General features: G+C 46.8%; 1 protein-coding gene across 2 annotated transcripts in view; it reads left to right on the top strand.

The window, feature by feature from the left end:
• COL27A1 (collagen type XXVII alpha 1 chain) overlaps window positions 1-14156 on the top strand; it is a 143700-nt gene that overhangs the window by 2094 nt on the left and 127450 nt on the right. For both annotated transcript variants that reach the window (XM_071766088.1, XM_071766087.1), the window contains 2 exons: window positions 7712-7782; window positions 11341-12785. In XM_071766088.1, coding sequence (XP_071622189.1) covers window positions 7712-7782; window positions 11341-12785 — 1516 coding nt within the window. The remainder of the gene's footprint in view (window positions 1-7711; window positions 7783-11340; window positions 12786-14156) is intronic.

Below are 14156 nucleotides of genomic sequence, written 5' to 3'. Positions count from 1 at the left end.
GGGCGATTCCACCTCCCCGCTCCCACTCCCACACCTACACCCGTCCTGGGCACGGACAGGGGATGGGGGGAGGTTTCCCCAGCCCCTCCTGGGACCATGGGGTGGACGTGCTGCTCGCTGAGCCTGTCCCGCGGGGACGTGGGGACACGAGTACCTGGAGATCGCCGCCGCAGTCCTCCGGGAAGCAGGAGAGCCAGGGGAAGGGCTGGGGCACGGCCAGAGGCAGGCGGGTGCGTGGTGGCATGTTCTTCATGTGCTCCGTAGACCCAGGCGTGCACAAATCCTGCTTTCTCTACATATGTATATAAGAAGTCTCAGCACGCACCCTGCCCGTCGTCTTCTTCACACAGCCAGGCCCAGCTTTTACTATTTTCATTGTTAAAATTGATGGTGGTGGTTGTTGTTATTTTCCTGGGGACTAGCAAAGGGTTAATCCCTCTGGTTGCGTTGTCGGATGTAATGATGATTTACCGACACTCCCTTGGAAAGACTGGGATTCTTCTGCCTGGCAGTTTGAAAAAGTTGTGTACAGGATCCCTTCTGCTTCTGCCAGGCTCGGCTCGGCTTGTGAGATGGGGTGAAAGGGTGGAAAAGGGGGAGAGAGGGTTTGGGGGTAACTTCCCCCCACCCCCCTCCAGCTCGAGGGTCACCCCGCTCCCGGCAGCCGCCCCTTCAGCGCAGGGCTGGAGCCCGGAGCTGGATCAATGTGCAGTTTCTTCCTTTGTAGCTGAGCACACGCTCCCTGCTGCATGTGTCTGTGCGTAAAGTTATGTGGAGAGAGCAGAACCGCTCCCAGGGGCTGCAGTCAGCTCTCCTTGAGAAGTTTTATGTATGTTTATATACTTACAGGGACGGAATTTCAATGCTTTAGGGTTTGTTGGGTTTTATTTTCTCCTTGTTTGTTCGGGGTTGTTTTCTTTTTGCCCAGACGTGGCTGTGGCATGTCTGGAGATGCTGGTAACTGCACCGTCTCCCAGTTGCACCTTTTTAGTTTTGGGCATGGTCTGGAGTGAAATGCCTGCCTGGAACTCTGCGAGGGTGGCTGTCTGTCAAAAATTGACAAATTTAAAGGGGACAGATAGAGATTCTTTTGAAACATCGAGAGCAGCTCCGCTTCCCAGCGAGGGGAAGGGCACCGGTGCTTGGGTGATACTTGGCATGAGGCACGGTCACTTCTCTGAGCAACAGGTTCTGAGCAGGATGAAGAAGTTGACCACGATCGTGCTGCAGATGAGGACAGGGAGATCCTGCTCCAACCTCCAGGCACGTCGGACCCTGCCGAGGCCGGGGTTAGCAAAGAGGGAGCCAGGAGAAGGCAGTGTGGGTGCCTGCTGGCTGGAGGTCCGTGTTCCTGCATCTGGGTGTCCCGGGCCAGCACTGGGCAGGCTCAGGCGGCGCGAGTGTTGCGGTGCCATGGGAAATCTGCGCTTTGGTGTTTTCTGGTGTGCGTGCTTTTGTTCCCGGGATCTCCTCCGCGTTCCATACCTCGCCAGCTGCTGCTCCATTCCCTCCTCAGCAGAGGTCGCTTGCTGCCCTTCTCATTACCTCTCCATGGACTTTTTTTGGTGCTGGGCTTTGATATGCTGGGAAGAGTTGAGTGTTGTGCATCCTACCAGTCCCACAACTGGGCGGTCCTCTTGAGGCCATTAGTGCTGGAGAGGGTCCTGTGAGTCCCGACCTGGCTCCTGGACTCTCCAGGCCCCCCCTGTGCTGCTAGCTCTTTCCTGGGTGGGTGAAAGTGGTGCTGCCTCAAGGCAGCAATAGGAAGCTTGTCGTGTGTTCCCACGTGGCACTGGGGGTCCCGTTTGTCCCAGCACTTCTGCAGCATCCTCTGGAGCAGAGCTGGTGGCTGAGGAGCTGCCAGAGATGCAGGAGACCAATGGCTGGAAGTGGGAGGGCTGGCTCACCAGGGAAGTAGAAGCAGTTGTAGAGTGTGCTCAAGCCTTGTCCTGGCTGGAGCAGCCAAAGCTTGTAAAACCAGGAGAACACAGTTTTACAGACTCTGCATACTTACAAGTGCCCCTCTTGATCATTTCTGTTGATGCATTTTTCCTGAGCAGAGGCTCACTAAACCACACAAGGTTTTGCATTCAGCTGTGCCTCAAGTGTGTCCAGACAAGCACTTGTGCTGTTCAGTTGTGTTTGTGCCATCTTGGGTCCCTTGGAGGTGGCCTTCCTGATGCTCCTGGAGGCCTCGGCTGAGTGCCTTGCTTGTTATCACAGCCCTGGTTTGCTGGCATAATGCTGCTTGGGGCTGCCTGCCCCATGGACTGGATGTGAAAGCTGTAGGCAGGGTGGTACAGCACCCACCCAGCACCACCAAGGTGGGTCAGCCCCTAGGAAGGGGCTGGATGATGGCCTGACTCCAGCTTTAAGAGGAAAAGACTATTTCTTGCACGCAAGCTGGGAAGGTGATCTGCTGTCAAACTGTGGTACTGCCAGGCAAATTCAGCAGTGGAACAGGCAGCAAATGATGTGTGTGTGGGGTGCCTTGGGTTGAGAGGAGGCAATCACACAGCCTCTGGGGGCTGTGTCCCATGGGGAAAAGGCAGTCTCACAGGCAGCTGAGATCCACTGCCCAGGTCCCCTCTTCTATTGCATTGATGTGCATCTCTGAACAGGTCCTTTTAATAAAGGGTTGAAAGGATAAAATCTGCCCTGCTTGAAAAGGGCGTTTATGGAGGTTACGTTATTGACCAAGGGCTGCACAGGTTTTGTGGAGAGGAGCTTGTAGGAAATACCTGAGCAGAGGCAGACACAGAGCATGTGGGTTCTTTTCCCCTCTCTCTCTCTTTGCCAATTTGTTGAAGGCATGAGGAGTAATGATGGACACGTAGTGAAGTGCAAATGGAAACAATGGGGAATTCTATATGGCTCTGCCAAATCCCATTCACAAAATGAAGTTATGCAAAGGCGTTTGTTGGAAGGACAAAAAAAGGAATGAAATGACAGATCACACTAAGCACTTCTGTTTATTAAGGGCTCCAGCTACTAACTGAGAACACAAAGGCAAGGGCCAGCAGTGAGCGTTGTCACTTCAAACAGCAGTCAAGTCAATAACCCAGGCAGGGGAGGTGAGCAAAGAGGAGGCCAAGTAATAGACTGTTAAAAAAGATCCCCCTCATTCTAGGAAGTTGCTAGGAGGGATCTGAGAGGGTCTTTGTGTCATCAGAGCCTCTTCAGTCAGTCTTGCATCTAGGAGATGAGGAAGCAAATTGTCACCAGAAGGGGCTCAGAGGATCTGGTTAGCTCTGGCCCAGCTTTGTGCAGTGAATACACAAAGATCTAGATTACAATTAGGAGCACAAGGGCCAGTGTTTTGAAACCCATCAGCCCTCTGTCTGCAGGTATCAGCATAAACCCTTGAAAAAAACAAGGTGGGAGGCTGCAGGAGGGAGGGTTGGCCACACTGATGCTGAAATAGTGCCAGAGAAACCTTGGGAACTTCTGGATTTACATGCATGCTCCAAACTCTGGGTGGAAGAATTCAGACATTGCTGTTCACTCAGGATCACCCCAAGAAATGGTTGGAGTGCCTGCACACACCAAACAAAGTCTTTGACTGGAAATGTAAATCAAGAGCTGGTTTAGACTGCAGAGAAGGTCCAACAAAGGACTGTGCAGGGTTGATATAGGAATAACTACATAATGATGTGTTCCCTCTCCAGAAACAGGGTGAGAGGAAAAACATTGGAGTTTCCAGAAGTCCCAAAAAGAGAGCAGGAATCTGCAGTGCAAGGCATGATACTATTACAAAATAAGATTTCTACCTCAAAAAGCACTGAGTGGAATTAATGCTGTAGTGCAATTTTAAGCCTCAGGAAATAGGCTGTGATTTTTGTTTCCTGTTAACTACAAAAATTGCTTTGGAGTCTTTTAAAATATCACATCCATGCAAAGGATCCTAAGCAATACAGATATTTTCTTCTTTTAAAATGCACTGTTTGATCTACAGCTAGAAATGCAGATTTGCCTTTCTTGAAAACCAATTTTCAGCATCTTCTGGTATTTTGGACAGAATAAGAGGTACCTGAATGGAGGAGAGTGGAGGGAATTGCTTTTCCACCCTGTAATAATGTTTGCAGCTTCGAATGAAGAACCTTCCTGTTCTTCTTCCCTTCCTACCTCACCTGAACAAACTGCAGCAGCAGCTCTCCTTGGACTCAGCAGCATCTTCAGCCTGAGACCTTTACTCACTGTAAGAGAGGGAGAAAAAAAAATAAATTAAATGCTGGTTTGAGCCCTTGTAACATTTTTTTCAGCTTCAACCCATCATCTAAGCCTAAATATGTCTAAATCATTTAGGCTTTTCCTTTTTTAATTTAAAAAAGCCAAAATTGCTCCAACAGATTCCAGAAATTGTGAAGAATGAGATGATCACAACTATTTTACAAATTGCTTCAGCTTTGTCAAACTTGCACTTTTTTCAGGATAGCTCCTGACCAAGTCTACCCTAGAGGCTATTGTCTCACTGTTCTCCTTAGTTCAGTGTGATGCTCTATTCCAGTGATTGTCAGGTGAGAAACCCTATGGTCAACAGAATTTTCCCTTTATGTTTGCTCTTGAGGTTGTCAGCCTGAACATGACTTTTCTGGGGGTAGCACCAAGACATGCTGTGTACAGGTCACCTGGAGAGGTGGTAACTCTTCTTTAGTCTCCAAGTTCCAACTTGCTGCTCTAATAAGTGATTTTTCAGTGCTCAGTAAGAAGATGGCAATGAGTCTGCAAGCTGAAAACCCAGGGCACAGCTTTGTAATTTCAGGCTAATTAGTAGTGGTGATTTTATCAGATCTCCAGATTGGTGCAAATCACCATGACTGTTCTGGTCCTGCAGCTGGAGCAGAAGTGGTGCCTGGACCTTCTGATTGGTTTTTTTTGGAATTCATCAAGATGTTTATTCTTGGCTGCTATCTGTGTGCACATGGTCCTCACTGGGAAGATGCCACCAAAAATTTGCCACCAAGTCTGGGAAGTGTTATTGTTTATTTTAGTATTTTTCTGTCCTTCTACAACTCTTGTCTTATGTCTTGCACTTTTATCACTGGTTAGTTCTTACAGATTGATCTTGGGAGTTCAGAAAGCATAGCAAAGCAAAATTAGGATATAGTCAGTAGCTTCAGTTTGATATAGAGGGAGTTTGCATTGGAACACTTTTAGGGTTTACATGGGCTCAGATCACAGGTGTGTAGGGGCACTTCTTCACCTCACGACTGTAGCAGTGGGATCCTCATTCTGGTATCCAGAGACCAAGCAATAGAAGAACTCAAGTCTTTTAGTGGGTGTCTCTTGAGAGAGTCTCTGTGGAAATCACTGGTTGTGGGTAGAAGCTGAGATAAAGGAAAGGTGGGTTTGATAGCTCTATATAAGGAGAAAAATCTTCCCATTGCTTCTCAAGCTGCTTATGCAATCCTGTTGCTGCAGAATTGTAACGGAAAAAGAGGCTGCATTATAAAATCCTGCAGTAATTAACAGCCCCATCACTCACAGGTCTGCCACTTGGAAGCTGCTTTTGCTTTTTCCATTAAGATGGTGAATTTTGCCAAAGTGTTTTTCTTGAGTGTTTTGGCACTGGGCCCTGCTCTCAGCTCTTACACTGTTGGCTGTGTGAGGGGTCCAGGAGCAGGGCTGAGGCCAGCTGGATCCCACACTCTGCATTTGTCTCCTTTATTGCTCCGTCAGTGTCACTGGAATGAAATTACGTGCTGGATTTTCCCCTAAGGCTTGTTCCCCTCACTGTGTTGGTCAACAGGGATTCTGGAAGCAAATTTGGGTTGTGAAGATACCCTTCCACTAAAGAGCTGGACTTCACTTAGGTGTCTTTTGTGCATCAGTGCTTGTGCATAGCTGTACAGATCTGATCCTCACCAGAGCAAAGGTGTTCCTGGTGCCTGGGGCTCCTGCTGCCCCTGGAGTTCATGTCATGTTGGTCACCTCCTTCCTACCTTCCCATGCATTCATTGGGAAGTCAAGCTCAGCTGCAATAGCCATCAAAGTCTGCTCCATGGACAGGTGGGATTGTGTCTGCATCTTAGAGGTCCTTCCATGAAGTGCATTTTAGCCTTGTTTTAAGTAACAAAAAGATTTCTGCTAGAGGAGGCCATGAAGAACCTTCCTGTTCTTCTTCCCTTCTTACCTCCCCTGAACAAACTGCAGCAGCAGCTCTCCTTGGACTCAGCAGCATCTTCAGCCTGAGACCTGTGTCCTGTGGGATAAAAATAGATGGAAAACAACCAAGTCTCCCCAGCTGGAGCTCTCTTGAGCATAGTGAGGGTTTCTTGGTTAGCATCTGTTTGGCTATAGGATATGACTAAAGATTACCTTGATTTGGCTATTCCAAGCTGTCGTTCCTTCATGATTAAATTAAATAAACCCCAGAACTCCTGCAAATGCAGCCCAGTGTCAGGGTAATGGAAAGAGCAAAGGATGATGTGGGGCTGCTCCAGTACTCTGTCCCTTCAAGCCTTAAAATCTAAGTTAGTGGCTGGATTCCTGCATGGATTTCTCTATTCAAGGCCCGGTTTCCCCATGATGTGTAAATCCCCGTGGCTTCATTTTAGCTGTGGGAAAGGGTCTCCTGCACTGTATGAGAAAATGGCCCAGGGTAATACATTGTCTGTCAGGATGTTTTCTTGTGCTAAAGCTGAGGCTTGATGGCAGGAGAAGAGTGGTCTCTAATCCCCTTTGATAAATGATTTGTCTCTGCCAGATCTGGAGAGAGCAGCAAGCTGCCCTCTGGCATTGCTCTCTGTATCCCAGTGTTTGCACTGCCTTGGCTTAAACAAAGAACAACCTGTGGATGTCCCACATTGCTTTCTTCTGGCTGAGGGCTTTCTGTAGTTTACATTTTTGTCTCTGCTCCTCCAGCAGCCTTTGCTGCTCAAGCTGTTAAATATCATCTCTGAAAGATGAGGGAATTCAATCTTCAGACTTTCCACTGGCAGTTTTAAGTGAGCTTAACCAAGGAGTTTCCTCTCTTTGTTATTTGGCTACAAATCAAGGAACCTGGTGAGGGAAGGGGGGGCTTCAGCTACCTTTCTGGTAAAAGTTTTCCTCTCTGCTGGCACTTCAAGGTTTAATTTAGTTAACTGAAAGGTTTGTTCAGTTCCCTCTCAGGCATGAAAGGGCCAGCGAGCACACTGCACTTGGGAGCCTGCAGCTCTCACACTTTCTAAAATTTCTTGCCAAACCAAGCTAATGAGGATACAATTAGTGGCAAGAACATAGGATGCTGAGTGGTTAGAAGCTGCCCCCATCTTTGCACCTGGGTGTTAAACAAGGAATGTAAGATTTTTGCATGTTTATAATATTCTTCAGCATGCAGTAAAGCAATAGGACTCCGTTTGCTGAGGTGCAGGTGACATCTCACTGCATCTTGGAGTTTTTTCCCCATATCCTCATGGATGGGAGGCAAGTGCCAAAAAGTAGCAGTAGCAAAGGGACTCCTGACCTGGCACTGATCACCATGCATCTCAAAACAGTGGGATGATCCCCTCTAATACCAGTGGGAAAACTTTCCACTGAATTCAGTAGCCTCTAGATGACTGTACAGTGGGAAAAGGAAATCTTGGTCAGAAACAAGTGCTGTTCTGCATTTTCTGGACACACGTGGACATTGCTACTTTACTTCACTAGGAGAAGGCCCTTAATGGGGCAGCTAGATTTTGTTCCTAATGTTGTAGAAACTAATTTATTTATTTTCTTCCAATTTTAGGGGATTCTGCTTTCTCTGGACTGTGTTATGTTTTACCTGGCTCCTGGGATTTACACAGGGAAATTCTGAAGGTAAATTACACTTTTTTTCCCCTTCTTCTCTTCCAACCAAAAGTAACAGCCAAGTCCTTAGGTATTAGTTTAGGAACATCATTTAATAATGTCTGAGCCTAGTGCACAGAATTAAATGCATTTGTTGCTGATCATTGCAGTATTGATGATACAGATGATGCAGTTAACAGCTGGCAAAAGAACCAGTTTTTTAACAGGTGATTACATGCCCCACAGGACTTCTAGAAATGCCTGTCTGTCTGCTGGAACTGGTGGGAATGAAGCACTTTGTGTCTAAAATGTCACTGGCATCTACCTGCATTTGTTGGTACTTAACTGCTTTCAGAAAGTGCCCCTTGAGGCTGGGGCATTAAGGAATTAAGTGTCTCTGGCAGACACTCTGGTTTCTCCTTGACTTGAATGCAACCCAGTCATACCTCTGCAGGCACAGAGGATGTAATGCATACAGAAATGATGTGAGTTCTGACATTAAAGGCAAAAATAAGAAAGAAAAATCCCACAGGGGGGACTGATGGTAGAGTGACTGTGGCTCAGGCCCTGTGCTGCAGGGGAAGTGTTGTTCACCTTCACCCTGTCCTTACATCTCTTCTCCAAGCATCCCCTCCCAGTGTTGCTGGGGAGAGGACAAAAGGTTGGGATAGAGTAATCAGTGACCCACAAGAGGAGATAGCTTCAGAGTAGAAAAAAAAACCAAAAATCATATTTATAAGTGGACTAGCAGGCTCCAGGGCTCTCCTCTTAGTCTCCAAAGCATGAAGAAAAAATAGAAAGCTGGTCAATACTCAGCTGTAAGCCAGCCCATGGAGAACTTTTGATGGGGGGGGGGAGAAATAAATACATCCCCTCCATCAGCAGTTTTGAAGAATGTAATATTTTCCAAATTCTGCTTCAATTCAAAGAGGTGAACATCTGGCTGTATTACTTAGGCAGTTTTCAGAGCAAGTTTTATGTCAGCTCATAAAGAGTTAGAACAAATACCATGTCTTGGCATCTCTTTTCTTGAGTAGATTTTAATATGCTATTTAGATTCATCTGTGTCCATCATTTTACTCCCATGGTAATTATGGGATGGTGCTATGTCTTTTGGTTGTTACCATCAATCTAAAGGAAAACCTTAGTGTGGTAGATAAATCCTCTCTGACAATACTCTCTGTAATAAAGGAATTTTAAAAATCTTGCTTGGTTTCCCCACAGTGGGACTCAGGCTGCTCTTCTGAGTGCCAGGAAGGAAAAACTTCCAAGGAAGCAGAGGCTGTAAGGAAATATTGGTGACCTGAGACTGTATTATCACTCAGGATTTTCAAACATCATGAGGTTTATAAAAGCAAATAAGAACTTGTTCATAAATCTGTGTGAGGATGAAATTAAGCCAATGCTGTGGGCTTTTGAAAACACTGCAGTTACTGCTGTAAGGCTTAGGGGTCTTCCTGCACACTGGAAAAATCAAGGAATGCAGAGGATGGTTATTCAATAAGTGTTACAAATCCAAAAGATCATGAGGTTAGTGAGTTCATCTGCTGTGCACTAACTAAGGTCCTGGCCAGTAACTTCTGGAAATGCAAGTTATTTCTCTCCTGCTTTTTGTCTTCCTTTTCTTATAAACTTTTTCTTTTTTTTTTTTTTTTTTTTTTTTTCATGGGGAAAGTGAGAGGGAAAGAAAGAGATGGGAAGGAGAGCAAGAAAACATTTTATCCCCTCTTTCAGAGATGATAATTTGATTGTTCAGGAATCACTGTGCGTATCACTTCATGCACAGAGTCTGGTAGAAGTTCTTCCCAGTTGTTCAAGTGTTGCTTCAGGAACATTACAGCAAGTTTCAAGGCACCTAGGACCAGGCAGCTCTAAGTGAATGGTTTTTTAAATGATGTGTTTTGATGGAAAAATTTACAGAGGGGAAAAAAAAAAAATTGAAGAGGGAAAGAATGCTGTGCTAAACTTGGAGCTACTTGAGGAAGTCAAAATTACCTTGCATTTTACGTTAGCTGATGACATCCCATCATCCCAGGGGATGTGCTCCACCAGCCCAGGACAGCCAGCATAGGATGGAGAGGCAGACAGGCTGGGTGCAGAGGAGTCCTGAGCTGTGTGCCTGGAACTGGTGCTGGAAAATGCACATATATGTCCTGCATGAGGTCTGATTCAATCAGGTTTTGCGTAGGCATCTCAAATTTGGCTCTACCTTAGAGGGTTTTGAGAGAAAGGAGTGGTTGGGTTGTGCTTTTTCCTTTTTCTCAAGCAGTGTTGAATGCAGTTGGTAATGAGACAGCTGGATTGGTGCTGCAAACAGCAGCAGCATCCCCTGAGCAGGGAAACAGCCTTAGATCATTCAGGGCAGCTACTGAATAAGTAGCTTCTGGAGGGTAAAGCATCTGTGCCTGGTAGAGACACACCACTCTCTGTCTCTGGGAACCTAAAAATACATGTAAACATTTGAAGCTGGAGTCTAGCTCTTAGTTTAAGTGGTAAATTTGTTTCCTTAGGGCTAAATCCTGATGCCTTTGAAGTTTGTGGCAAGGGTCATTTACCTTTGCAGCTTTTCTCAGGAGACCTCAACATCTTCCCCAGTCAAGTAGTTCAGCTGAAACTACCACCAGCTGGCTTCAGTTTGTGTTGCTGTTGCCTGTTAATCTGCCTTGGACTCTGTGCTGTGTGTGACTCCTGATAAACACTGGGGATGGAAACCAGAGGATTCTGCTTGTTTGCCCATTGCAGACTTCTCCTGGAGTCAGTGGAGTAAGATAGGTGCCTCTGGACAGCAGTGCCTCTCATCTTCTCCTAAACAAGGCACCCACCTCCTAGGTGACAAACGCTGGGGATGAGTCCTACCTCTGTTGCTCAGTGGCAGCTATAACTAATTTCTCAGCTCTTTAAAAACAAGACTGTTTCTTCCAACTTATTAAAATAATTCAAGGTTGTAAGATGATCTTCTGGGGAAAAGGTAGAGCTGTTAACAACCTAAAGTGGTTCAGTGAAATTTAGGTGCAGTTTTTTTCATGCTGGGAGGCACCTTTGCTTCCTTAAACTCTCCAGAGTCTCAAAGATCAAAAGCTGTTTCTTACTAATTTGGAGAGAGACAGATAGAAAGCTTTTGGTCCCTTTGAAAGTTCTCTTCCTTGCCTTCTGGGGATATAAAATTTTGCAATCCCAGCTCTGTCTGTTGTTCAAATTCCTTTCCAGCTGTGTGGTCAGTACTCAGAATTAAATCCCAGAGAAGTGGGGTATTGGTGCTCAGTGGGAAATTTCCTTGTAGTGAAGTCAGCTCCCTTCAGAACATCTGGAGCTGGTCCGTGGTAGGACAGGACAGGACCACTGGCCAGATACACCACGGGGCTGATGCATTTTGGCAATTACTGATGCCCAAGTTGAGCAAGCACTTCCTCCTCACCCTATGTGTAGAAGAGCTCTGTGCTCTCAGTTCTGGTTATATGAATGTGTACGTATGAGAGGAATGTTGGGGTTTCCTTTATCCTATTCCCTTTTGTGTCTGGCTTGGCCTCCATGCCCACCCAGCCCTTGCATCGCCCCACACCTCACATTTTGTTTGTGTTTCCATTTCAGATGTGGATGTTCTTCAACGACTGGGCCTGTCAGGGAAAAGGCCATCAAGTGGGTGGTCCTCATCATCACGGGCAGTTCCTCAAGGGGTCATTCCTTTCAAATCAGGGGTCATCTTCACTCAGCGAGCACGCGTCGAGGCACCGGTCAGCACCATCCTCCCCAGAGGCTCCAGCACTGACCTGCTCCTGGTGCTGAGCCTCTGCTCCCACCGAATCAACAACGCTTTCCTCTTTGCTGTCAAGAGCAAAAAGAAAAAACTGCAGCTGGGGGTCCAGTTTGTGCCTGGGAAGGTCATTGTCTACGTGGGCCACAAGCGCTCTGTATATTTTGATTACAATGTCCACGATGGCCAGTGGCACAATATGGCCATCGAGATCCGTGGTCAGACAGTCACTTTATTTACTTCTTGTGGGAAGCACAGAGTACATGCGGATTTGCATTTTAAAAAGGACGAGGCATTAGATCCAAGTGGATCTTTCCTCTTTGGGAAGATGAACCAGCACTCCGTGCAGTTTGAAGGAGCCGTCTGCCAGTTTGATATTTATCCTTCAGCCAAGGCAGCTCATCATTACTGTAAATATCTGAAAAAACAGTGCAGGCAAGCAGATACCTACCGGCCAACCCTCCCCCCTCTCATCCCTCTCCTTCCCAGGGATCCCCGTCCCTCCCTGAGCACCCCACAGCATATGGAGCCCTCGCTGCAGGGTCTGAAAAACTTGACCACTGCTGCCCCATCCTTGGAGCTTGGCAGGGTCACTGCACCCCCGAAGACTCGGGGTTCAGGTGCAACAACTGTCACATTGGTGTCATCCCCACCATCGCTGCCAAGACTGACATCCAAAGCCACAAAGACCACAGTGGTCCCATCTCCTGTTCCATTGAGTACTGAGGCACGGCCACCCACCTGGTCGCTTCCTCGGGGGACAGTGACAACCCCCAGGGTGTCTCGGCCCACTCCCAGCACACGCGTGGAGCTAATTCCCCATCCCACTGTCAAAAAGGCCTCACCAACAACCCAGAGCCCTGCCACGGCCAGTAAGAAGGAGTCCAAGCAAGAGACCAAAAAGAAAATCAACCAAAAACCTACACTTGAGCCCTCTGCAGCAGCCAGTACTACAAAGCCAATGAGGAGGATGACTGATAACACAACCAGCAATGTCCACTTCGTCACCCTAAAGCAAACCCCACAGACCCCAAGCCACGGGCCTGTTCCAAAGAAGCATGTGCCATCCCCTACCAGGAAAGTGTATCCCAGTACTGTCCCTCTGGTGTACACCAAACCACCCCTGGCCTCTGTCCGTCCCCTCTCCAGAGCCAGGGCACAGAACTTCAACCTCACAACCCCAGCTCCATCTGATGGCGATCAAATCTTTGATGTGCTTGGACCCACTCCATTTCCATTTATCCTGGGATATCCAGGCATGAAAGGAGAGAGAGGACCTCAGGTAAATTCAGGTTCTTAATGCTAACTATTCCCAGTCACAGATCAGCTAGAGGGTTGGCAGGCCATAACCTATAAGGGTTTCTAGAAATCTTGCTAAATGTGACCACTCATAATAGCAGCCCAGCACTATTACACTCCTGATGATGACAACTTCAGCATTATCTCATTGTAAACTTGAGTGCTCTGTGGCTGTAGTTTGTGATTAAAGTTGCTGTTTAGTGATAGATTTAAGAGAAGTAAAAAAAAAAGAATAATCCCACTTTTCTTCCTTAAAGTTGCTGGTTAAAATTTTGATGGCCAGGTTGGGGCTCTCTTCCACCCCGTGGTCTCACTGAGGGCCAAGAGTGCAGAACTGGTCACTTTCCAAAGAAAACTCAGGTGCCTCAGAAACATGCTGCAAGTTAACTATTCTTCAGCCCTGGTTATTAATTTGTTTTCTACCTGAATTTCACATTTCCAGAAAAGTGCCCTGTTTCAGCAAACGCAAGTACAGGCTTTGCTTCAGGATTTATTTTTTAAACTAACCCTTATTATGGTATAAGTTAATTATTTTTTTAATTTCTCATACCCCACACTTAAAGCGTGCAAAGAGTTTCCTTTATAAATTTAACAACTGCATTCCACACACAATAACCACACTCATGTTGTGTATCTTGGCTATCCCAAATGTATACACACGTTTTGTAATGCTAAAAGCAGCAGGGCCACACTAATTATCTGCTACTTTTGGGGTTTTTTCAAATGCATGAATGCAAACAGGTTCTTGAAACTGCAAAACTTTTGGCAGATTTGGTGTTCCAGCCCAAGCCTTTTGTCATATTGTCTGTAGGAGAGAGGGATTGTACATGTAATGGTTTCCCCCAGACGGAGTCTTAAGTTGCCAAGTTCCATCCTAGAGCAACTTTTTATGGCTTGAATGCTTAAAATAGTAAAAAAGAAGGATTTACAGTGGAAATACTGAGACTAGCTGAAGGTACACAATCAACAGCTCTTGTGTCTGCAGACGTGCTGCTCGTGGTTGCAAGTATCACCTAAAGCCAAATGGTTGTGTTTAGCTCAGCCCTTGGTGCTTACCTGCAGGGCTTGATTTCCCTGCCTGCTCTAGTTCAAAGCAGCAGAGTGATCTCTCTCCTTGCAGTTTGGATGAGGACTCACTGGGGGCTGGGCAACCTTTTTCCAAGGGTCCCACCTCCAGGGGAGGTGAAGGTGGTGGCAGGGGGATGCAGCCCTGTGCTGCTGCCTGACTTCACAGGCACACATCCCTGTTGTTGTCTTTGTGCTTGCAGAAATTTTGCAAAACCCCTGAGCAGACAGAATGAGCTTCAGTGATTTTATCTTTGGGTGATCTGTGTTTCATGGAGAGGCATTTCAA

This window comes from Heliangelus exortis, chromosome 22, assembly GCF_036169615.1.
Source record: "Heliangelus exortis chromosome 22, bHelExo1.hap1, whole genome shotgun sequence".
Lineage (NCBI taxonomy): Eukaryota > Metazoa > Chordata > Aves > Apodiformes > Trochilidae > Heliangelus > Heliangelus exortis.
Note: the sequence above shows the minus strand (reverse complement) of the source record. Positions and strands in the feature narration are given on the sequence as shown.